This window comes from Salvia hispanica, chromosome 1 (genome assembly GCF_023119035.1).
Source record: "Salvia hispanica cultivar TCC Black 2014 chromosome 1, UniMelb_Shisp_WGS_1.0, whole genome shotgun sequence".
Taxonomy (NCBI): domain Eukaryota; kingdom Viridiplantae; phylum Streptophyta; class Magnoliopsida; order Lamiales; family Lamiaceae; genus Salvia; species Salvia hispanica.
The window spans coordinates 41336197-41361401 of record NC_062965.1 but is presented as its reverse complement, the minus strand read 5'-3'; the positions used below and the strand labels follow the sequence as shown (position 1 = coordinate 41361401).

Here is a 25205-nt window from a genome sequence, read left to right as displayed (position 1 = left end):
TGTTGAACAAGCCACATCTAGTACAATGGAACTATTCTCCTCCGGCCGGTCATCCTCCGGCCGAGCTCCGGCCACGGTCGCCGGCCCCATTCCGACAGCTTTTTCCGGTTGGTGTTTGGTCGACGTTTCCTTCTTGCCCATGGAGAAACGCAGGTCCTTCGCAAGCAAAGGAAGGACTCCCGGCTCCACTGCGTTCAAGCCCGTGGAGAGGTGTAGGGCCTCAAAAGGACCAGGTCGAGCCTTTCTAGTCCACCGGCCTCCCTTTCTATCACCGGTCGGCGAGCTCACGTTGCTCACTCCGGCAGGGGAGTTTCCACCATTAATTCCGGCGGCTGACTCTTCGAACTCGAAAACAATCTTCTTCCTCACCCGCCCGGTCTCCCTTAGTGAAGCAAGCGCATCACGTTTAGTATTACCACTAGCTTTGCTGGGGTGAGGAGTGGCTGTCCTTTTCAATTTCCGTCTTGCATTGGGTGGCCGGAAAACCCATTTCCCCGGAGGGGACGAATTTGTGTCCTTGACCGCCTTCACCGGCGAATCCCTTCCGGGCTGAACCATGGCCAAAGAGACGATGGTCACATATCCACCTCACCCAAAGGTGAGGGAGAAGACCGAAATTTTAGAGAGAAGGTAGAGAGTTTTTTTATAGTGTTTCTCTCTAGTTGCTTCAAATGGGGGAACCATCACCTTAATACGGTTATGTGTCTTGCTTGCAGCTCTGCCATTCTTTTCCAAGTGATACTCTGCGTCTTTGAATATGGTGTTAATGAAGGAGCAATGTTGCGACAGTATTTCTTTAACATAAACTTTGCCCATAGCGAGTCGTGCTCCCTAAAGCGGATCCAAAGCTTCATCCCAAAGGCTTCAACCATCTCATCGAATTTACGAATCCCGAGTCCTCCTTCATCCGTGGGGTAACAAATTTGATCCTAACTAATCCAATGAGTAGCTTTTTTCTCATTCGCCGTGCCCCAAAAAAACCTCACAAGGAGACCCTCCAGCTGTTTCAACGCCTCCTTGGTTGGTTCAAGGACTTGAAACACATGAAGAGGGATAGCTCCGAGGGTGCTCTTAATGAGCGTGAGCCTACCTCCGAATGATAAGTACTTGTGGGACCACGTATGGATACGCGATGAGATCTTCTCTCTTAAGAACAAGAACATATCTATTTTCTTCTTCCCTTTGAAGATAGGGACACCGAGATAGGTGAAAGGAAAGGATCCCCATTGAAAGCCACCACTCAACTCAATGTTCGGTGCCCAGCTCACGTGTTTCTCATCAATACAAAACTGACTTTTAGCCATGTTTATTTTCTGACCTGACACAGCCGAATAATGATTCAAACACTCAATGAGTTCATCAACCGACTCCTTCTTTGCTTGTGTGAAAACAATTATGTCATCTGCATAGGCGAGGTGCGACACTTCCAATCCATATCTCGTAGTTGCGTACCTCATCTCCCATCTTCCGAGAATAAGATTATCAAGGCTCCTTGACAAATACTCTGCCGCAAGGATAAAAAGGGAGGGTGAGAGCGGATCCCCTTGCCGGAGGCCTCTTGACGATTTGAAGAACCCTGCCGCCGTCCCATTTATCAGAACCAAGAACCAACACGAATTGATGCTGCGTTCAATCATTGAAATCCACTTCTCCTCGAATCCCATTTTGCGTAAGACCTTGATCAGAAATGCCCACTGAACGCGATCATAAGCCTTCGCCATGTTTAACTTGATTGCCACGTTGGGAGCTGGAGAGCAATTTGCAAGGTCCCGTATAATTTCCCGCGCAAGAAGAACATTATCACTCAAGAGTCTATGATTTGGAACTGTGAGGATAGGAAGCATCGGAGCCAGCCTCTCCGACAGAATTTTTGAGATAATTTTATTCGAGACGTTGCAAAGGCTGATTGGTCTAAAGTCCGACCAGGCTTGAGGGTTCTCGTTCTTCGGTAGCAGAACAATCATGGCCGCAGAGAAGCTCCTTGGCATGAAAGCTCCGTTGAAGAAGTTAGTTACGGCCGCCAATACGTCATCGCCAACAATATCCCAACAAACTTGGTAAAATAGCGATGAAAATCCATCCGGCCCCGGGGTGCTATCCGCAGAAATTCCGAAGACTGCCTTCTTCACTTCTTCCTTGGATGGGTTGTTACACATATCTCTGGTATCCAAATCTGCAGGTAAGGCTTTGATTAGGTCCAGGTTCGGTTCTTCCAGTTGCTGAGCATCCGATGAGAGCATGTTTTGGAAGAAAGCGGCGGCTAACGATCTGATTTCGTCCTCCTCAGAAACCATGTTCCCCCGCTCTTGAGTTTCGTGGATACGGTATTTCGATCTTCTTTGCCGAACCCAACCTTGAAAAAACTTAGTATTCCGCTCCCCCTCGATCACCCAACGTGCCGCCGCCTTTTGACGCCAAAAATCCTCCTCCATTCTCAACCAAAGGAGATATTCAGCTGTCTTCTTGTGGAGCCTTTCTCTGTTTCCCGCATTCGCCTCTACTTCAAACATAATTTGGGCGTTAACGGCTTCCTGTTCTGCGTTCTTTAGGCGAACAAACAAGTTGCCGAAGACCTCCTTGTTCCACTTTTTAAGTCCCTCTTTGACACGACCCAACTTGATTTGAAGGTTTTTCATCCCATAGAACCCGGTGCCCTCATTCCAGATCCTCCTGACTTCGTCGGAAAAATTATGATGTCAATCCAAGGGCGCATACCCAAACGAAAACTAAGCTCCCACTCACGACCCATGTAACAAGCTACAAAGTGTAGAACAATTAGTTCATAAGGACTGCCATTGTATAACCATTCATCAACGGATGCTGCTTCCCAAATTGGGTAAAAGTGCAAACCGATAGCTGCAGAAGTAGGAATAATGGCACCTGAGATAATATTGTTTCCGTAAAGTAGAGATCCAGAAACAGGCTCACGAATACCATCAATATCTACTGGAGGAGCAGCAATGAAGGCAATAATAAATACAGAAGTTGTGGTCAATAAGGTAGGGATCATCAAAACACCAAACCATCCAATGTAAAGACGGTTTCTAGTCCACATAGCTTGAAACCGGAACGGGGTTCGCCCCCTATTAATTGATTCCGCGCATCGAATTAGGAGAGGGCCATGATCAGACACTATCCTTGGTAGAACTGTGATCCTTTTGGAAGCAAAATGTGTCGACCATTCTTCATTAATGAGCACCCGATCTAGAAAAACTCTCTCTCTAGGATTTTCTCTCTAGAATTCCTCCTCAACCCCCACCAACCCCCCGCCGCTTCGCCATCTCCCATTGCCCTGATCCACCGCCCCGCCGCGTGGGCCATCTTCGGCTACCCCCCAGCTGCTTCGAGGTTTTCCCCGGAACCACCTAGGGCGAACCATCCAGGCGCACCATGGAAGAACCCGACGACAGCAGCAGCCCCCCTCAACCGGTCGTCTTCCGAGCTGAGCTTCCCACAGATTCCGACCAAAGCCATGGGAAATTGGAGCCAAAAAAGGCATTGTTAAACGCACCAAAGGGAGAAAATCTACTCCCAGACCGATTTTGAAAGGAAACGGCAGAAAGAGGTTCTCATTCTCTCCTTCGCCGGACCTAAAGCCATCGTCAAAAAAACAGCACACAACGAGCTGATCGAGGAGAGAGGCCGGGAACTTCGAAATAGACGGAATCTGATGGCGGACCTCTCAGAGGTCGCTGATGTGGTGAACGCTATCTACTCCCCGCCGGTCATTCCTAATACCAACAAGGAGCCGATCCCCGAACAAGAACCAGCTCAGCTAGAGCCACCCATGGGGACCCCCCTCTCCGGCCTCTCTGGAGGTATTAGTCACAGCCATTGATAACAATCCTAATGAAAAGAGCCATTCAGCACCTACCAGAATTTCGCCAGAACGGAACCTTGACCCGCAGGCGGTTGATGACCAGGTTGCTATGCTAGAGCCTTCCTCTGTTCTGCAGGCTGAGGCAAGGGGCAGACCCCTTGGTCAATGCTGATGAAAATAGAGACAAAAACAACTCTGCCAACCCAGCTAGGGAAGTTTTGGATGTTATGCTAGAAGACACTCAGACCGACGCCGGAAATATGAGGGTGACGGCCTTCACTCTGTCGGAAGAAACTTCTCCAAGGGCAGACACCTCACCTCCGACCACCCAAATCGTGGTTTTTCAGGGGCCACCTGACCAGATTCTCTCCTCAACCCCCCTTTCCCCTTGCCGGGAAATCTCACATAGTCTTCTTCATGAAAGTCAAGAAAAGGGATCGGGCTGTGATAACCCACCACTACCCTTGGAACCTTCTTTGCCTAAACAGCGCAACGTGGACTCTCTGCTCTGGGTTGCAGACCCCAGCCGAGCGGCAGCTGTGGACTCATATACCGCGCAACCGCTAGGCACAGCAGCTCCGCTTCCTCTCCCAACTAAACAGAGCATCCCCTGGCTTCCGGGAATCCAGAGAACCCCTCTCGTGCCCACTCCTCTGCTGGCCGCCAACACCATGTTCCCGCCGGAAGATTTTCCACCCCTTGGTCGGGGAAGAACAAATGCGCGGCTCTGGTCATAACCCGTGGTCGGGTCCCCCTGTGTCCTCCTTCACAGCCTTCCCTGCACCGAGAGTTTCCTCGGCACATGCGAGTAAAGGAAATGATGATCATGCACCAGAAACAGCCAACAACGCCGACGTCCTCCGAGGGTCTAGACCTGAATCGGGCCCGCAACCATTTGACCCAAATGCTGTAAGAAAGATAGGCTCGATATCCCTCAACAAAGATAGACCTGCTATCTACTTATCACCGGAAGAAACACACTCTCTCGTCATAGGGCACGCCATCATCGGTAAATTCTCTCACTCGATCCCCTCGGCATCCCAAATCCAACATGCGTTGGAAAACATTAAATTCAGCTATATGGCTACACTTGGAGATCGATCAACGCAAAACACATTCTGATTCAGTTGGATGATATTACGGATTACGCGAAGCTACTCAACGGGCCGAAGGGGACCCCGCTATGGTTTGTCGGGCACAACCCAATGAGAGTCTTCAAGTGGACCTCAGATTTTGATCTCTTCCACGAATCCCCCACTGCAGTGATATGGTGTAACCTAATTGCCCTCCCTCTTCACCTATATGATACATCGGCCCTCTTTGCCATTGGGAAGCTCCTTGGTAACCCAATCCAAATTGATCAATCCACGCCGGATAAGTCTAGACTCTCCTTTGCTCGTCTATGCATTGAAGTTGACACCACAAAGGTTCCAGCAGATGAGGTTGTCATTGAAATGGGAGGAAATGAGATAGTAGTCAAAGTGGTCTGGGATAAGTTTCCCCCTTACTGCTCTGAATGTAGACATGTGGGCCATAAAAGAGTTAACTGTTATGCAATCGCCCGAAACAAACGCCAAACCTGGCCGGAGTCGACTCCCAAAGACAAAAAGAATAAAGAACCCGAGGAAGACCACAACAAGAAAACCGGAGTCCAACAGAACCAATCCAAAGGTAGGTACGAATGGGCAAGGAAAGACAAAATACAGAATCGTCAAGGAAGCCCCACGCCAATCCACCCAGTAGAGGTCGGATCTCAAGAGTACCAAGAACCAATTCAAAGGCTGGATATGTATGGTGATCAGCCACACTCAAGCATGCACATTCTGGAGTTCCATAACCAAGGCAGCAGAAGAGGCAGGGAAAGAAGGGATGACCCGGCTCATTACAAGAGGCTGAGTCGATCCCCTGGGCATGGCGGGGGCTGGAGAAACGGAGGAAGGAAAAGCCATCCGAGTCGGACTCACTCATTCTCCCCCCCGAGCCTAAACCCCATGAAGAATCATCACAGTGGTAATCCCCACGAGGAAATACATCCTTTAAGCACAAACATCCTCAGCATCAATAAGTATCACGTGCTTATGGAGAACGAGATTTTTGACACGGAAGCCTACGAAGATGAGGCGGATATGGATGGAGATACAAATATGGAGGCATCCACAGTCGTCAGAGGATTGCGCCTAGATCATGGAAAGGGCAATGCAAGGGGCAGAGGCAAGGGGAACGATCGCCCCGAAGGTACCACCCTATCTGTTTAAATGTCTTTAAATATTCTGTTTTGGAACGTTCGAGGGGTAGCAAATAAACCCACTCGCAACGCCATTAAACGATTAATAGTCTCACATAATGTTGCTTTCCTGGCCATCATTGAACCCCCTCACGGCTCCGGATCCGGACTTCTATTCGCGAGCTTTGGGGCTGACATTCCGTGGGAGCAATGTCAATGGGAAGATTTGGACCTTCACACGGCATGGCTCGATGTTTGAGATCGAGATAGATACGGAACAAGTGATGCACGGGAGGCTATCTGTGAGCTGGATATCCCAACCCTTATTCATCTCTGTTGTTTACGAAAAATGCACGAGGGAAGGCAGGTACCCCCTTTGGAACAAGCTTAGAGAACTGGCTGAACCAATGGAGAATAACCCCTGGCTTGTCGGAGGGGATTTCAACACCATCTTGCACCCCTCCAAAAGGGAAGGAAGCAATACAAATCGACAAAGGGAGATGCTTGACCTTGCAGAGACCATTGAAGATTGCAGGTTAATCGACCCCGGAACCGATGGATCGAGATTTACTTGGGCCAAGAACAACCTCTTTGAGAGATTGGATAGAATGCTTGTAAATGAAACCTGGGCGACAACTTTTGCCACCACCCGAGTCACCAATCTCCCCAGAATTTGCTCGGACCATGGGCCGCTACTTTCGAGATGCAGCTTAGCAGCCGACTCGAGAAGTGGAGGAAATCCCTTTCGGTTCCAAAACATGTGGATCCGGCATAGGGACTTCCAGCAGGTCGTCCGAAACTCGTGGAATCAGGGAGTGAACGCTGAGGGCCTCCTCCGATTGCAGATCAAACTTAAACGTCTCAAGGCCGACCTCAAAAAGTGGAACAAGGAAACTTTTGGGAACCTTTTCTCCAACTTGTGAAGAGTGGAAGAGGATATCGCAATTGCACAGGTGGATTTCGAGGTAGATCCATCCAGCCGCAACCGAGCTCGAACTAACAAGCTCATTGCGGAATATATCCTCCTTTTGAAAATGGAAGAAGATTTTTGGAAGCAAAAAGCCGCGGTTAGATGGTTAGCGGAAGGTGATAGAAACACTAAATTCTATCAAAGCTGGGTAAAACAGAAAAGAGTTAAATCCCGGATCCATTCCATCCAATATGGCAGCAGAGTTATCTCGGGCAACAAGGAAATCCAAGCATCCGCAGTCTCCTACTTTCAAGACCTCCTTGCGCCCACTGAACCTCACCTCACCGACCCAGATCTTAGTTTTATCAAGAGACTTCCGGAGGACATTGATCGAGAGTCTCTTATTGCCTTGCCCGACCCCAAGGAAGTGAGAGATGTGACCTTCAGTATGGTTTTACGGCATCCTTCTTCCTTTGAATGCAAGGATACCGTTGGTCAAGATGTTGTTGAGGCAGTTGTCCAGTTTTTTCGTGGGGCATTCCTACCACGAAGCATCACGGCCACGATGATCGTGCTCATTCCCAAGAAGTCTAGCCCGGAGGCATGGTCAGACTATCGACCAATCAGCCTGTGCAATGTTACAAATAAGATTATCACCAAGATCCTCACTGCTCGGCTGGCCCCTCTCCTCCCTTTAGTCGTTGCTCCTAACCAAAGTGGCTTCATCAAGGGTAGACTTCTAAGTGATAATGTCCTCTTGGCTCAGGAAATGTTCCACGAGCTTTCCCGCTGCAACCCGTCTCCAAACCTGGCTCTGAAATTGGATATGGCCAAGGCTTATGATAGGGTCCAATGGCCTTTCCTTCTTAAGATCCTTGAAAAAATGGGATTTCCAGAAGGATGGAATAGCTTGATCAGCCGGTGTGTTGGGTGCTGCTGGTTCTCAGTTTTAGTCAATGGCACACCGTCGGGCTTCTTCATATCTACGAGGGGACTAAGACAGGGAGACCCCATCTCTCCTGCTCTCTTCGTAATTGCAGCTGACTTTCTCTCTCGATCGCTTGACAAACTAATTCTGGGAGATAGAAATATGGTGTTCAAATCCTCACGACCGTGTATGGAGATATAAGCCATCTCGCCTATGCGGATGATATCATCATTTTCACCCAGGCGGCAGATGCCTCCATCCAGAGGCTCAAACGGTGCCTTGACGAGTATACAGCCGCATCGGGTCAACAGATAAATCTCCAGAAAAGCAATTTCTTCATCGCGGCTGGCTTCTCGGAATGGGCTCCAAGGATACAAAATACAGGGGGCTTCAGTAGAGGTTCGTTCCCTTTCCTTTATCTCGGGGTTCCCATTTATAGAGGCGTTAAACGGTCGGATATGTTCATTTTCCTCCGAGAGAAGATGGCAAAACGTATCAATGGTTGGGGCCATCAACATTTATCCTTTGGGGGCCGTCTTACCTTAATTAAGAGTACGCTCGAAGCAATACCAATCCATATCTTTCAGGCTATTGAACCCACGGCAGGGATAATCAAACAACTTGAACAACAACTTGCACGGTTTTTTTGGGGCTCTTCAGCCGACCTCAAAAGAACGCATTGGATTAGCTGGGAACAAATCTGTCTCCCCACCGCGGAAGGAGGCCTCGGGGTCCGCAGATTTCTGTGGAGACTTCGGGAAAAATCATCGCTATGGGTAGATTACACGCTTAAAAAATACTGCACAAATAAGTCTCCCATCTCCCCCGGCCTCCCAAACAACTGCAGCCCAACTTGGGGGATTTTGGCTCGGGCTTGGCCCAAGACTCACCCGCATATCAGGTGGGCCATTGGCGACGGTTCCTGCCTTTTTTGGGACGATATTTGGTTGGAGAATTCCCCCCTTCGGGATCTGAGTCTTGACGACAGGGGTTCCCCTCTAACCCAGGTTGCAGAATTCTGGTCGAATGGTGCTTGGTGTCCTAGCAAGCTCCAAATCCTCCAGCACCAAGCTGGGATACCCTGACGAGCTATTGAACAAATCCTTGCCACCCCTATCCTGCAAGGAGCCAAGGATATACCAAGATGGGTTCTGTCGAAACAAAGTAACTTCACCCTCAAATCGGCATGGGAGCTGATTGAGAGGTCGGGATTTCGCACGCGTGTCGTAGGCGCGTGTCCCTTCCTATTCAACAAGATTTATAAGTTCCCACTTCCCATAATACTATTAATTAGTATATGGTAAGTTAGGGTGTCGAACCCACGAGGAACGGTAGCATCCGTTATGTATTTCCACACTTAGAAGGATTTTGGCGATGCCGCCACGCTCTAAATTAGGGGTGGGAACTGAACTACGAAATATAAACAACACTTAAGCTAAGATTGGGAACTAAACATGCAAATAACATGCAATTAAAATAAAGCATTTAAACTGGAAAGCAGACTGGGCAAGTTGGTAAACTGGGCAACTTAGCAGTGGCGAAAATAAGAACATTTCGGAAATGAAAACAAAGCAGCATCTAGCACGAATTTTACTAAGTTCAGAAGCAAAAGGAACTAAGTTAAAAGCTAAGGAAGATAAACTAAGTGTTAGCTACTAAAGAAATCTAGAAACTAGGATTGTGACATGTTCAAAAGGTGAACTTTAAAGCCCTAACTAATGTGACTTAAAGCTTAAATGAAAAGCATGTGGAGTGCAGAAATTATCTAATCTAAATGGCTGCCAAAAGTGAAAGGAAAGCATGTACTTGTTGTCTCCTAAACTCTATTACCCAAGGTGTAAAACCATTGGATAAAAGCCTACAACTAATGGACAAAGAACTTGACTTCTAAAAGCTGATCTTGGCTCCTAATTCTACATCATAAGGCACGAAAATAAGAGAGAGGAATGACTACTTGGCTGCTACATAATTAAAATATGCTAGACAAACACAAGATCAACAATTAAACTACCTAAACATGCATTGAAAACACCAAACTAAAAGCTGAAACATAAAGACTCATTAAAGAAGATAAAGAAAGCTTAAGAACACTTAAACATGGTGGAAGAAACTGATTTTAAAAGCTTGAAAGGATTTTTAACTAAACAAGAACATAAGCAACACTAGAACTAAACAACAAGCTAAAACCGGAAATAAACAAGAGCTAAACTTTAAAACACATTAAATACACAAACACTTAGAGAAATTACTACTTGAAATAAGCTTTTAAAACAAGAACAACAACAACAACTAAGAGTGAGAAAGATGCAAAAGAACTACAAAGGTTAACAACAAGCAACTAGAGAAATTAAATACTACTACTAATTTACTACTACTTCAACCCATGGTGAACAAAGATCTTGGCAGCCTTGAAGTTGAAATCTCTCTTCTTAAGGAAGAGAGAAACTTTCCTAGAGAGAGGATAAACTAAAACTAAACTAAAGCTAAAGTGATAAAGTGGTTTGGGGAAAATCATAGTTAAATATTTTGTTACATTTTTCAAATAAAAAGTTATTTCCCCTTTCTCATGCCCTAGGGACGGATGTGGACACGTGTAGCAACAAGGAAGCAGTCTTGTAATTGTGCTCAAGTGGCTCCATGCAGTTTTCCCGTCGGGTCCAGCTTGGCCAAGCTGACAGCTTGGGCAGTTTGCCATTTCTCTGATTTTCTTCAAATTCTTGCACTTTTGCCTCCTTTTTGCATCACTCCACTACAAATGCCTTTCGACAATTCCTCCAAACCATATGCTCAATTCCCTGCCAAAATAGCATCTTCTCATGCAAATATTCAACTTATAAGTGCTAAAAGTGATCAAATCCGATTGACGAAAACTAGCCTATCACTGATCCGCGTGCGTAAGCCTGAAATCCCCGCCCTCAAGGAGCTTTGGCATAAGGGGACAACCGGAGGCTGCCCTCGTGGTTGCTTTAGAGTATGCGGGTGTCGAGTTCCCTTGACTTGTCCTCTGCTTACTCTCGTGGTGACTTTAGCTTTTTACTTGTTTGTGTTTTGTTTACCCCTGTCTTGGGATGATTGGTATGTTGTCTTTGCTTACCCCGGCACGTCACTTTTGGGCGTGGCCAAGTATTGTACCCTTGGAGTTTTTGATATGAAGGGATGAGGGACCCGCGAACCCTCCACCGAAAGGTGTTTAAAAAAAAAAAAAAAAAAGGGGATCACCTACTCCATGTCCATCTTTGTGTGGCGACTGCTCTCCAACCGCATCCCGGTTGATGCAAAGCTTCAATGGAGAAAAATTTCCCTCGCCTCTAAGTGCATGTGTTGTACCAAGTCCCCAAACATCGAGACTCTGCCGCATCTCTTCATCCAAGGAGATGGAGCAAGGGAGGTCTGGAGATTCTTCGACTCATGGTTCGTAGGACACGGACATCACCTCTGACAGTCCGACTCCATCCCAGAGAGACTGGAACTTTGGGCCAAAAGATTGAAACAAACGGCAAAGATGCACATCTCCCGGATCCTTCCCTGCCTTATCTTGTGGTTTCTCTGGGCAGAACGGAACAATAGTAGGCATAATGAAACTCGGTTCTTGGCCCGAAATGTTATATGGCAGGCGCAGATGCATATTCAAAATTTAAGCGCCCGGGGCCTTATTGGAGTTAGAAACTGGTCAGGCTGCAACTCGGATGCAACAGGAAGGGTGCGAGTTGAAGAAAGGCGAGCTGTTCCCCTACCAAGATCTATCAAATGGTACCCACCGGAGGACCCTTGGATCAAGCTCAACACCAAGGGTATCTTCTCCGAGGAAACAGGACAAGCAGCGGGTGGAGGGATTATCCGAAATGCGGAAGGTAGACTGATCAAAGCTTTTGCCCTCCCTCTTCCGTCCCAACCCCGCTCTCAACTTGAAGCCAAAATCCAAGAAGCAGCTCTCGCTCTTTCCTCTGCGCAACAACACGGATCCGACATTTGGCTCGAGCTGGACTCGGCCCAGGCTGCTGCAATCCTCCAAAGGGAAGAACCGAGGCCTGCCTCAACTAGACAATCATATCACTCGAATCAGGATGCTGAGCAGGGTTATCAACCTTAGAGTCACCTTTATTCACCAAGAAGGCAACAAACCGGCGTGGGAACTTGCACGAAGGGGACCCTTCGCACCCGCACTTGAGTTTGTGGATGAGGCTTTATGTCCCTCTATAATCCGGACTTTGATTAGGATGGAACAACTTGGCGTTCCCTACTTGCGGCGCCAGCAAGAGAACCACGAGTTTGAAGAAACCGACCCAACATGAAGGTCAGCGAGCTGGAGATGACGGTCCCCCCGGAACCATAACTGCTCATAGGCCTAGCCATCATTCTCCTTTATTGCCTTTGCTGCTTAGCTTGGGGAGTAGGAGGTGGTCCGCCCGCATGTGGTCGGACCATCTCCTACTCCTGACATGGTCTCTCTCAGCATATCACTTTTGGATATGGCCTAGCATTGTAAAGTTTTGTTGGGAAAATTTAGGGATGAGGGGCCCACGAACCCTCCACCGAAAGGTGTTTTGATAAAAAAAAAAAAAAAATTAATGAGCACCCGATCTAGCCTCTCTAGAAGTTCCCCTCTAGCCCAGGTGAAAGCAGGGTCGTCATGGCCCGGGTCGAGGAGGTTGCAATCGCTGATCGCCTCTGCGAAATCCGTCATTTCCAATGTTTTCTTTCTCGACACCTCCGTGGTGCCCCCTTTACGCTCCATCTCATTAAGGTAGATATTGAAGTCTCCCCCTACTGCCCATGGCAACCCCTCCATATCATCCGCGATGTTTCGGAGTGTCTCCCACATGGGGAATCTTCCCCTTCTCGAGTATTTTCCATAGACCACGGAGATAAAGAAAGGATTCTCAAGCCCTCTTGTTGTCACCTTGACATGAATGAGCTGGTCACAGTCGACGCAGCTTTCTATTTTCCATTCTTTTTCCGCAAAAATCCAAATTTTGTTCGACGTGTTGCCGCCTTTGAACTCCAGCCTTGCCAACCTACAAGTTTCGGGCCTCGGAAGAGTTAAAGGTTCCATAATAGCAACAGAAGAAAATTTATATGTTGTAATTAAATGGTTGAGTACGCTATGGGTCTTGGCGTTAGCCATACCCCGCGCATTCCACACCAAAAGGTTACAAGTCATGGGAAAGTTAACTCAACTTCAGAGCCGACGGGCCCTCTGTCAATAGCTTTGCCTCTGTTTCAACTTCCATCGTGGTAGTCCCGGTTGCTCTGTCCGGCGGTTTGAAAATGAGTGAACCAATCACCCCGCTGCCCGACTCTTCCTCCCTACCTGGCTCCCTTTCATTGTCTTCCACCATATACTCCTCATGTTGGAGGCACTGGAACGGGTTTTGCTTCGTAAAAAGACGCAGCGTTCCTTCCTCTATTTCTCTTTGTTTATAATTGTTCAATGCCCCTGTTTCACACCTTCCCCGGTGGCTGAACCTGGTCTTTCGGCATCACCAGTTGGACTTTTATTCTTCCCTTTTGCCAAGACATTTTCAGTTGAGTTTGATCGAATGATCACCGTTGGATTCACATTCCCCTGTTTTCCTTTTTTCCATTTCCTACCATGAACCCTTCCTCACCCATGAAGTCGGCCAAAGTAGACGAGGCAGGGCGGGAAGAGCTACCTTCTTCGACCTCATGAGGCTGCCCCGACTCCTTTTCTTTCCCCTCTGTCGCTTCTCGATCTCCTTTTCTCTGCTCCCATTTTTAGCAGAGTTCGACATGCGTACATTGTCCTCTGGTTCCGGATTTCTCGGCCTCCTTGCTTTGTATTCTTCTTGACGTCTGTATTGTGCTGGGTAGTGAAACTGTGCTGGTTGTGTCTCTTTGTTGCCGAAGGCGTGACAGTTCCGGCTAGAATGCCCCACATGTCTACAGTCCTTACAATATAGGGGAATTTTGTCCCATTTAACCTTCAAGATCATTTCTTTACCAAGGATATCGAGAACCACTTTTTCCGTTGGCGGTTTAGATATGTCGATCTCTACACAGATGCGGGCGAAGGATAGCCTTTTTTTATTTGCCGTATCATGGTCTAGCTGAATGGGGTTGCCAAGGAGGGACCCTATTGCATAAAGGGCCGAGATCTCAAACAGGTGAACGGGGACCGCGATCACGTTACACCATACTGATGCAATGGGGGTCTCAAAAAAGGAATCGAAGGATGGTGTCCACTTGAATACCCTCATCGGGTGATGATCAATGAACCAAACCGGGGACCCTCTCGGACCATTGAGCAATCGCGCATAGTCTTCAATATCCTCCAACTTGATGATGATATGTTTCGCATTGATATAGTTCCATGTAATACCTGTTGTAAATTTGATATTCTCCAACATTTTTTGCACTTGGTTTGACGAGGGGATTGAGTGGGAGAATTTTCCCACAACCGCATGTCCCATTTTTTCTCCATAAGGTAATTCGCATCTTCCCCGGAGAAATACAGAGAAGGCCTTCCCTCCCTCAGCCCCACGCAGCCTATTTTTGCAATTTTTTCCGGCTGTAGGACGAATGGCTCATTGGGTTTAGGTGGTGCTCCTCCGTTCTTCACTTTATGAGCCGTCGTCGAAGTGGTTGGGTTCTGGGGTGCTGGAGGATTAATCTTCATACGTATGCTGTTGTCTTCCACCTCCCTCTGGTCCAATCCCGCTGCCACAGCTCCGTTCGGGCCGGTCGGAGAAAATGTTGCTCCAGCCAAACTTCCATTCTTGTTCCACACATTATTTCCTTTCAACATTCCTTCAAATTTTGTTGCTAGAGATTTTGTAGCACCTTGACAAAGTGGAGGAAATTGCATTTGAAATTCCGTCAAATTTTCTAAGTTTCCCCCCAAACTCTTGTCCACCTCATCGCAATAGATTTTTGACTTTTCAACGGAAGTGGGGGAGAGAAGACTAGTGGCTGTGAGTTGGCCAAATCCAATTGGATATCATTATCAAGACAAGGAGGACATGGAATATTCTGTGTTGTAGCCCAAATCCAAATTTGACTTGAGGACCGCCACGCTTTCACTGTTCCTATTTCCTTCTTTCTTATTTTGGCATTCTGTTGAAGATCCCGCCAAAACAATAGCTTGTGAATTCTGTCCTCCTAGCCTGACCGGCTGCAGAGTTTGCGTCGCCTCTCCAACGGTCAATTCAAAGTTTTCCGGCGAAGTTGAACCAAATAGGTTTGCTTGTTAGCCAAGTAAACACAAATATAAAGAGTTAAGCTTTAAATGAACGTGCAAGAAACAACAACGACTATCATGCTCTATTCACCAAAATGATCTTGTCTTCATTGTCGTTACATTACAAACATCACAATATGTGTATAGTTGTGGGCAATTTCAATTAAATAGGTTTGCTTGTTAGCCAAGTAAACACAAATATAAAGAGTTAAGCTTTAAATGAACGTGCACGAAACAACAACGATTATCATGCTCTATTGACCAAAATGATCTTGTCTTCATTGTCGTTACGTTACAAACATCACAAAATGCATGGTTGTGGGCAATTTCTATTCAATAGGTTTGCTTGTTGGCCAAGTAAACCCAAATATAAAGAACGTGCATGAAACAACAACGATTATCATGCTTTATTGACCAAAATGATCTTATATTCATTGTCGTTACGTTACAACATCACAAAATGCATGGTTGTGGGCAATTTCTATTCAATAGGTTTGCTTTTTTTTTCTTTTTATTTTTCTTTTTATTTTTTTTAAGTAGGACCCTCATCCCATTTATATCATCAACTCAAAACCAAATTACATTCAACAATCCCAAAAGTGAATTGTCCCAAGAAGCATACAATATAGGAAACCAAACTAAACGCCTTCCTGGCGGAGGATTATTTTTATTTTTTTATTTTTTTATTTTTATTTTTTTAAGTAGGACCCTCGTCCCATTTATATCATCAACTAAAAACCAAATTACATTCAACAATCCCAAAAGTGAATTGTCCCAAGAAGCATACAATATAGGAAACCAAACTAAAAAGATAGCAAGCGAGCCTCTCAAAGGATCGAGTAGCACTCCTTATCAGCAAAGTAAGCGCAACGGACCATCAAAATCTGAAATTCGGGAGACCAAGCTGGTCTAGTCTACATAGGGCTTTAACACACGCAGGAGTGGAGATTTTTGTATAAGTCATCCAAACTCCAGATTGTAGCCCAACTTCCGCCAAAAAATCCGCCTCCTTGTTACCTTTTCTGAAAATATGTGAGATGTTCCAAGACACCCCCTTCAACTCTTGTCTGATCTTCTCCATCACAGTGCAGGTCTCGGCTGCTCCCAACTGATCCGAAGCTAACCACCGAACCACAATTTTTGCATCAGATTCAATCCAGAGATGATCTCTGTGCTGTTTAGCTAGAGATATTCCTGCCAAGATCGTAGAAACCTCAGCTTCAAGAGCTGATCACTCTCCAATCCTGTCAAAAACGCAGCAAGTATTTCACCCTGACTATCCCTCACCACCCCCCTCCTCCTGCACCGTGACTGGAAGGATGAAATGCCCCATCTACATTGAGTTTAATCCAGCCAAGGTCAGGCGGCCTCCACTGCACCCTGCCAACCTTTCTTCTACCCCTCTCCCGATCCTGAGGCTTCATCTCCTCTAGCTTCGGGCAGCAATCTTTCCACTGATCTGGGTCTATCAACTTAGCTAAGACCAAATTTCTCAAATGCATCGTCACTCTTCTTATCACATTCTCCGCTTCGAATGGCTTCTCTCGATGAATGTTCTCGTTCCTCTCTGTCCAGATAAACTAAAGGATGAAGCAAGGTAATAACACACTTAAATGATCACTGGAACAAGCGCCAAGGAATCTCTGCCACCACCTAAATCTGCGATCAAGATTGCCCCTTATATCTTCACAAGGTGGAGCCTGCGGGAACCATCTCTCAAAGTGTCTCCACGCCTTTCTTGACCTCTCCATTTGCAAATAAATGTAGTCGGGATTCCACATCAGGTTTAGCACAGCATCTACATTTAGAAGCCAAATAGATACCCCTCCATTGCAGCTTTAAATCAACCAGGATTCTATTGACAAGAAGGTGCCAAAGAAACATAGAGATGGAAGGGCTAATGCATTTCCCCCAGACCAGCTCATGAATAAAACGTACCTCGGATCTGTTTCTCACAAGTTCCCAAGCCGAGGCCAAGGAAAAATTACCATTGCCGGATGGTAATTTAATAATTTCCTCCTATCAAAAGGCACTTTAATAATTTCCTCGATGATTCTATGCTCTAGACCCACTTCTTCAGCCAGTAACCAAAGCTCCATTTCATTCCAATTGTCACCCTCCCACAAATCAGCAACTCTTAGATCAGGAAGCTGGGCGCTAGGATCACACCAGACAGCAAGTGGTTCATTCCCCATGAGTCATGCCAAAAACTAATGTTCCCATCCCCGAGAACCCATCTAGTTTGCGCACGGCATAGACTTCCTACTTTGAACAGTCGTCTCCACATTGGGCTAAAACACTGAGATCGATACGCCACCATAGGGAAGGATATGGAGCAGTATTTCTGGAACATATACTGGGCCCATAAAGATTCTTGCTCACGGAATCTCCACCACATCTTAACGTTAAATGCCTCCATCACATCTGCCAAGCTTCGGATCCCCAGGCCTCCCTCATTCATAGGAAGTCAAACCTGCTGCCATTTAATCCAATGTGTTTTCCTAGAAGAGTTAACAGAACCCCATTAGAACCTAGCCATCACTTGCTCAATTTGTCGCAGGGCTCCTTTTGTAGGATGGCTCCTAAACCACTCTTTATAAGAGTGAGTCTACCACCAAAAGACAAGTGCCTATGGCCCCAGCTGTGTATCCTAGCTGAAATTTTGTCTCGAAGAAACATGAAAAGGTTATTCTTCTTTCGGCCTTGGAAAATAGGAACACCAAGGTAGGTAAATGGAAGACTCCCCTGTTGGAATCCACTAACTGCCGAAATTTCCAGAGCCCATGAGTAGTGTTTTTTATCCAGATAATAGCAGCTCTTCCCCACATTAACTTTCTGCCCCGAAACCTCCATATAGTGATTCAGGCATTCCATAAGATTCAGGATAGCAGACTTATGAGCTTGCGAAAAAATAATGATATCATCCGCATAAGCTAAGTGTGATACCCCCATAGTATACCTTCCCGTGCGATACATCATATCCTTCCAACCAATAATTAGGCGATCAAGCAACCTTGATAAATAATCCTCAGCAAGAATGAATAGGGAAGGAGAAATAGGATCCCCCTGTCTAAGCCCTCGAGAAGACTTGAAGAAACCAGCTGGCCCGGATAATATCCCAAGGGCCGAGGATTCGATCTTCCCCTTCTTCGACTTATTATCTTCTGTTCTCTCCTCCAACAGATCCGAGGAACCTCTTTTATCAACTACTCCAGATTGAGGCATATCCTCATCCTCTGGATTTCCCTCACAGTCCCAATCCTTCTCATCTTCATAAATTTCCGAGTCAAAATCCCCGTTTGGTAACAATTTTAGGTAACGAGGATTAGACCCGGACTTCCTAGCAAGCTCAGCAAAAGAACCCTCCCCAGGATCCAAAGAAAGAGAGCCTAGCAGAGAAAATCTATTAGAGGATCCGTGAGAGGGGGAAAGACCATGCCCAGGACTTCCACCCGAATCCCTAAAACCTTCCTTCCCACCTTTCTCCAGTGTCTCCCCTTTCTGCTCCTTCAAAACAACAGAGCCCAGCTTCTGCTTTCCCCTTTTTTTCCCATGGACATGAAACCCATCAACCTCTAGACCCTGACAGAGAGGTTCACCCGACCCCATTCCCAACCCAACCAGACCCCCAGCAGAGACATCAGACCCCAGCCAGGCTCCACACAGGACCCAGCCCCATCTTTAGACCCACTCTTGCCCAACAACAACCCAGCATCACTCAGATCACCCAGCTCCTCCCCTCCTCCCATGGAAACATTCAGTTCAGCATTTCCATCTCCACTTACCTTCTCAGCAACCCCCTTAGCTCCTTGGTCACCCTCTTTCATTGCATAGACCTTTTTTTTTTTTTTAAAAAAAACACCTAGTGGTGGAGGGTTCATGGGTCCCTCATCATTATATATCAGCTCATAAAGTGGTACAATACTTGGCCACGCCCAAAAGTGACTTGCCGGAAGCAACAATACAATCTACCCAAGCGGCCCTTCACAAGGGAAAAATAAAACTACAAAAACAAAAGATATCTAGGGGACTATCACCACAAGAGTATGTGGGGGACAAGCCATGGATGACTCGACACCTACCTACTCTACGGTGATCTCATAAGCGCATCAGCCGAATTTCAATCAACGGGGAGTCGAATCCAAGTCGGGATCATAGTCGCACACACGAATGTTTGGTATTCTCAACTCTTCCATTCGAACAATGGCTTTGAGCAATCTTGGGGCTGTTGGCTCGGTGAAGCGAGTGTGTTCCTCAATTTCCAATCCCATTTTGGCAAGGAGGTCAGCGGCTGTGTTACCTTCCCGATGGGTGAAGGAGATGCGGAAGTTTCCATGTCTCCTATGCAAAGCCAATAGGGCCATGGCTTGCCGTGAATGAGCTGGTCCCCAACTCGTTCCCTTGGCTAAGCTGACTGCTTAGGCAGCGTCCGATTCAACCCAAATTGGTTGGGCATACCTTATCAGAATAAGATTTGAAATTACCCCTTGGAGGTCTCACCCTTTTCCCATTAGCATAGCAAACATCCCTTGTATGCCCAACATGCTTGCATTCTTGACAATACAAGGGGATACGATCCCATTTTACCACCTGTCTCACCTCCCTCCCCTGCAGATTTAGGATTATTTCTTGCACTGGAGTCTTTGATATGTCTATCTCAATACATAATCTAGCAAATGATAATCTAGACCATGAGATTGTAAGATGATCTACTTGAAGAGGGACACCCAGTAGACCGCCAATAGCAAATAATGCTGACTTTTCAAAGAGATGAATCGGAAGACCAATCAAGTTACACCATATAGCCGCAATAGGGGATCAAGTTACACCAAAGTAAGGATCAAAGTCCGGGGTCTATTTGAACACCCTCATAGGATGGCGATCAATAAACCAAACTGGCATGCCATTAGGACCACATAAGAGCTTTATATAGTCATCAAGGAGATGGAACTGGACAAGCACATGCTTAGCATTGGTATACTTCCAAGAGAATTCCCCCACAAACTTCATTCCCATAAAAGCCTTTTGTAAATGCATAGAAGAAGGAATGGAATGTGAGAATTTACCTACTACTGCAAAGCCAAGTTTCTCCGCAAGAAAGGAAGTTTCATCCCCTGAGAAATGGATTAAAGGAAGCCCTGAGGTCTCAGCCGGCACCCCCATCTTCCTAATCTACCCAGGCTCAAAACTGAAATGAGAATTTATCCTCGAGTTGCTCCCCTCTGTCAGAGAGTCCTTATATTTCTTGTTCCCAGACCATCTGCTGCCATTTTCTCTGTTCTTAGTCAATTTCTCCCTAAAAGACACCCCTGCTCCCTTTCCCCCCCCCCCCCCCCCCCCCATTTCTCGCTTCTCCTTCTCCTTAGCATTTTGCAACCCTTCCTTGCTTAAGGGAGGGAACTCCACATTGTTTTCTAGAGAACAACCATTACCCAGGTCAATTGCCTTTTCCTCTCCTTCTTGTACCACTTCCTCCATCAAGCTATCCTTTGATGCTGTCGGTTGGTTCCTTATAAATCTCATCTCTTGCAGAGGTTGGCCTTCAATAAGATCCAAAGCCAAATCAGAGTTGGCTCCCTCCGGCAGCCACACCGATTGATTCACCATCCCTGAACCAGGGAGACCCGCAGGAGTATTTTGGTCTACCAGGGCAAAAGGCACCACCGCGCTCTCCTCCTCCCCCATTTCAGACTAAACCCCAACCAGCTCCTCACATCTGCTAATATCCCCCAAACCATTCGAACCTTCCTCCAAACCTTCAGCAGTTGCAGGGACCTCAGGAATAGAGGCTAGACGCCTACCTGCAGACCCTTTCCTATCCTTGTTCACCCTCTCCTCCGAGCCCTCTGACCCCATACAACCAGAATGTCTCAAATCTCTCCCCCTTAGTCCATACTTTGGCACCTCAGCCATTCTCATTAGCGGAGATTTAGGCTTCCGAGAACCACGAGATCCAGAGGGACGCATAGATTTTTTCCTCACAGACCTCCTAATTTCCGGAGGTGCAATACCAACCTTCTTGTTCAGAGCCTCAGACTCCAGATTCTCCTTCTCACCTTGTGCACAAATCAATTGCCCAATTTCAGATGACAAACCCTCTGAATCGGCAAAGATCTCCTGGCCAGAGCAGAGCTCATCGGTATCACCATCCTCCTGCAACCCCTGTAAAACCCCCAAATCAGCCATACCCAGCCCAATTCACAACCTCACCACCAAATCTGAACTCCGAAAACCCAAAATCCAAAATCCAAGCAACAAACGGAGCCCGAGAAAGCAAATGAGACAGAACCGAAGGATACACCAATGAAACAGAACCCAAAAAACCAAAGAGAGAATCACCGCAAACAGTAAAACGTGAGAAAATCTGCGAGGAAATCTAGTGTGTGTATCGCACGCACTAAGTGTGAAAAGAACCCCATCTAAACCCAAATATAAAGAACGTGCATGAAACAACAACGATTATCATGCCCTATTGACCAAAATGATCTTGTATTTATTGTCGTTACGTTACAAACATCACAAAATGCATGGTTGTGGGCAATTTCTATTCAATAGGTCTGCTTGTTGGCCAAGTACACCCTAATATAAAGAGTTAAGCTTTAAATGAACGTGCACGAAACAACAACGATTATCATGTTCTATTGACCAAAATGATCTTGTCTTCATTGTCGTTACGTTACAAACATTACAAAATGCATGGTTGTAGGCAATTTCTATTCAATAGGTTTGCTTTTTTTTTTCTTTTTTTTTTTAAATTAACTCCTATATGAAGGAGAATATTATATATAAACTCCTAAGAAAGGAGGAAATTACAACTGAGGTTAAGAGGGCTCGAACTCGGCACCTCATACATTGATGTCCAAGCTCCTTGCCGCTAGGACAAAGGCTCTGGACTATTCAATAGGTTTGCTTGTTGGCCAAGTACACCCAAATATAAACTTCAAATTCCAATCCCCATTTCATTTTTCCTTGCAAATCGCAAACAGCAAACCCTAGTAATGGCTCGCACAAAGCAGAACGCCCGCAAATCTACTGGTGGAAAGGCCGTGTAAGCAGCTGGTGACCCAAGCCGCTAGGAAATCCGCTCCGGCCACCGGCGGAGTGAAGAAGCCTCACCGCTTCCGCTCTGGAACCGTCGCTCTACGTGAGATTCGCAAGTATCAGAAATCTACGGAGCTCTTGATCCGCAAACTTCCATTCCAGAGACTTGTTCGCGAGATAGCGCAGGATTTCAAAACTGATCTGAGGTTCTAGAGCTCTGCCGTTGCGGCGCTTCAGGAAGCAGCCGAGGCGTACCTCGTCAGGTTGTTTGAGGATACAAATCTATGTGCCATCCATGCGAAGAGAGTGACTATTATTCCCAAGGATATCCAGCTGGCCAGGAGAATTAGGGGTGAGAGGGCGTAGTTCTGAGTTGGAAATAGGTGGTTGCTAGTGTTTGAGGATTATTCGATTCGATCTATAGTGGAAGTCTTTGTTTAATGAAATCGACGAATGATTGCTTCATCTGATTTTTTATTTTTATTTAAAAAAAAAAAAAAAAAAAAAGTAAACCCAAATATAAAGAGTTAAGCTTTAAATGAACGTGCACGAAACAACAACGATTATTATGTTCTATTGACCAAAAGGATGTTGTCTTCATTGTCGTTACGTTACAAACATCACAAAATGCATGGTTGTGGGCAATTTCTATTCAATAGGTCTGCTTGTTGGCCAAGTAAACTCTAATATAAAGAGTTCAACTTTAAATTAGAGTCATTTTGCTATTTTGGTACGTTTCAATAGCGTCATTTTCCTTTTTAGTAAAAGTCAACACATTTTTCCATACCTACTTTACTCTCTCTTACTTTTTTCACTCTTCATCTCTCTGCCTTTTTCATTTTTCATCTCACCTAACACAATTTTTCTTAATCTCCGTGCCAAAAGTTTTGCCTCCATTATTATGGAATGGAGGGAGTATGAAATTAAGTTAGAAGATAATGGTTAGTAGATAAACACTAATGATATGGATTAAGTGTATGAATAGATTTATTTGATAACAATATGAATTTGATAATTTTATGTGAATGTAAAATATACAATAGAAGGTAATGGGAGATAACAAGGACATGGAGAAGGAGCATGAATAAAATGATTTGTATGTCAAAGGTGTCTGGGATTTTTTTTGAGGTAGTATGGGGCATCGGGGGGATGCCAACTGTGGTCACGCAGGCGCTTAGGTTTTATTGAAATTTTATTGAAATTTGCTTCTCATTGTATTCTATTTTCCAATATTGTGTAATACATCAAAAAATTAATTTATTTTATTTTTAATGAAATTTGGTTTTTTTTTAAATTGACGTTGTCTTTAATTTAAAAGTGAAAATACTGTTGTTATAGAAATGAGATGGGCTCTGGAATAGGCTGTCATTGCATGGAGATGGGCTTTAAGATGAGCTGTTGACACTCATTCTGAATGCCCTTAATACTTACTAGATTCAACTATAAAAATAGTAACAATGGAGTGAGTGTGTATTCGTAATTGTATGCATAGTCCTGGCCATTGAAATAATCATATTTGAAGTACTTTTGAAAATTTGTGATATTTATGCTATGACTATAATTTTTTCTTAAAGAGTACTCTATTCCATAAGAGCATCTCCAAGGGGAGAGGTAAATGAAGAGGTAAAGTCATATAATTACCATATTTACCTCTTTTCCATGAAAAATCATTCTCCAATGGGAGAGGTATTTGAGAAGGTATTATACATTTTTTCCCATTTCGAAGAGTTATCTTTACCTCTTCATTTGAAGAGGTAAAATCTTATTACTTATCATATTTGTCTTCTTTTCATGAAATATCATTCTCCAAGGGAAAAGGTATTTGAGAAGGTATTCCACTTTATGTCTTTTAATGGATTTTATACTATTATTTTATTTTTAAAAAAAATGGTTTACCTTCCTATATACCTTTTTCCATTGCAGTATGTTATTTTTTGGAAGGGTATATTCCACTTTATGAGAAGGTAAATAGATAATATTCCTCTTTCATTTACCTCTCATTGTTGGAGATGCTCTAACAGATGGCATACTTGGGGATTAGCACAAGATTTTAGGTGATGTTGTTTTGTGTGTTAGGTGGAGAGAGAAAATAGTATATTTATATTGACGTGAGAGAGAGCTTTTTTCTAAAAAAAGAAAATTGTGTATTTATATTGTCATTGTATTTATATTCGTTGGTCCTTGGGTGAGGGGAAGCTCAACTTCTGGGATGATGTATGGCTTGGGGCTAGCCCCATCCGGAATCAGTGCGTCCCGGGATACGATCCTCCTCAATCTCAGGCTGTTGCATCATACTGGCATGAGCATGCATGGGATGAGGATATGCTGCATGACTTGTCTTTCAGGTTCGGTGTACCTCTCGATACGATTGATCATATCAGAGCCACGCCGATCGAGGTGGGGGCGAAGGATATGAGGCGCTGGAGTCCGACTAGCCATGGCAGTTCTCTGTGACCCCCACCATCTCGATATTGCCGAAGGATGTGAGGCGCTGGATGTGAGCCTGAGAGAGCATCCGAACGAGATTGCCGAAGTTTGAGATTTTGGGGCTTATTTGGAATGAGGGGATGACCCCCACCATCTCGATATTCATTTGGAGGTTATTTATTTATTTATTTTAATCGAAAACGCCCATAGTGGGCGGGGGGTTTAGGCAGACCCCCAATCCGTAAATAAATCAAAATATTACGTTCCAAAACATGATCCCAGCCCAAAAGTGACTAGTATCTAAAGCAAGAACATGAAGGAGAAATAAATTGGGACTCCCACAAGTCGGGATGCTCCAAGCTATCAACACTAAACTAGTAGCCAAATAAGCAAAAAGGAAGAAATAACCAAAGAACTATCAAACAGTCATAATCAGTCCACATCTCTGCGTCGAAAACGGAAGTTAGGATGCGCAGAGACAGAATCATAATATGTCATAGTAGGAGTCTGAACCCCCCTACCTGCAAGAAAGTCGGCAGCACGGTTTCTTTCCCTGTAGATGTGTGAGAATCGAACCTGCCGCTGAGATGTCATCCTCCGGATCAAAGCCATATGATGTCTAAAATCGGCAGAACCAGGCCGTCCAGATGTGAGTAA

General features: G+C 45.5%; 1 protein-coding gene and 1 pseudogene across 1 annotated transcript; one reads left to right on the top strand and one right to left on the bottom strand.

The window, feature by feature from the left end:
* Positions 1 to 2632: 2632 nt before the first annotated feature.
* On the bottom strand, positions 2633 to 3055 carry LOC125196855 (photosystem II protein D1-like). Its single transcript, XM_048095518.1, has one exon. The coding sequence runs from the start codon at positions 3053 to 3055 to the stop codon at positions 2633 to 2635; it is 423 nt and encodes a 140-aa protein (XP_047951475.1).
* A 19023-nt stretch (positions 3056 to 22078) lies between these two features.
* On the top strand, positions 22079 to 22487 carry LOC125202294 (annotated as a pseudogene).
* Positions 22488 to 25205: the final 2718 nt, after the last annotated feature.

Bases quoted from the DNA above. Each gene is read 5' to 3' on its own strand.
- LOC125196855 (XM_048095518.1), bottom strand. From the start codon at position 3,055: ATGTGGACTAGAAACCGTCTTTACATTGGATGGTTTGGTGTTTTGATG.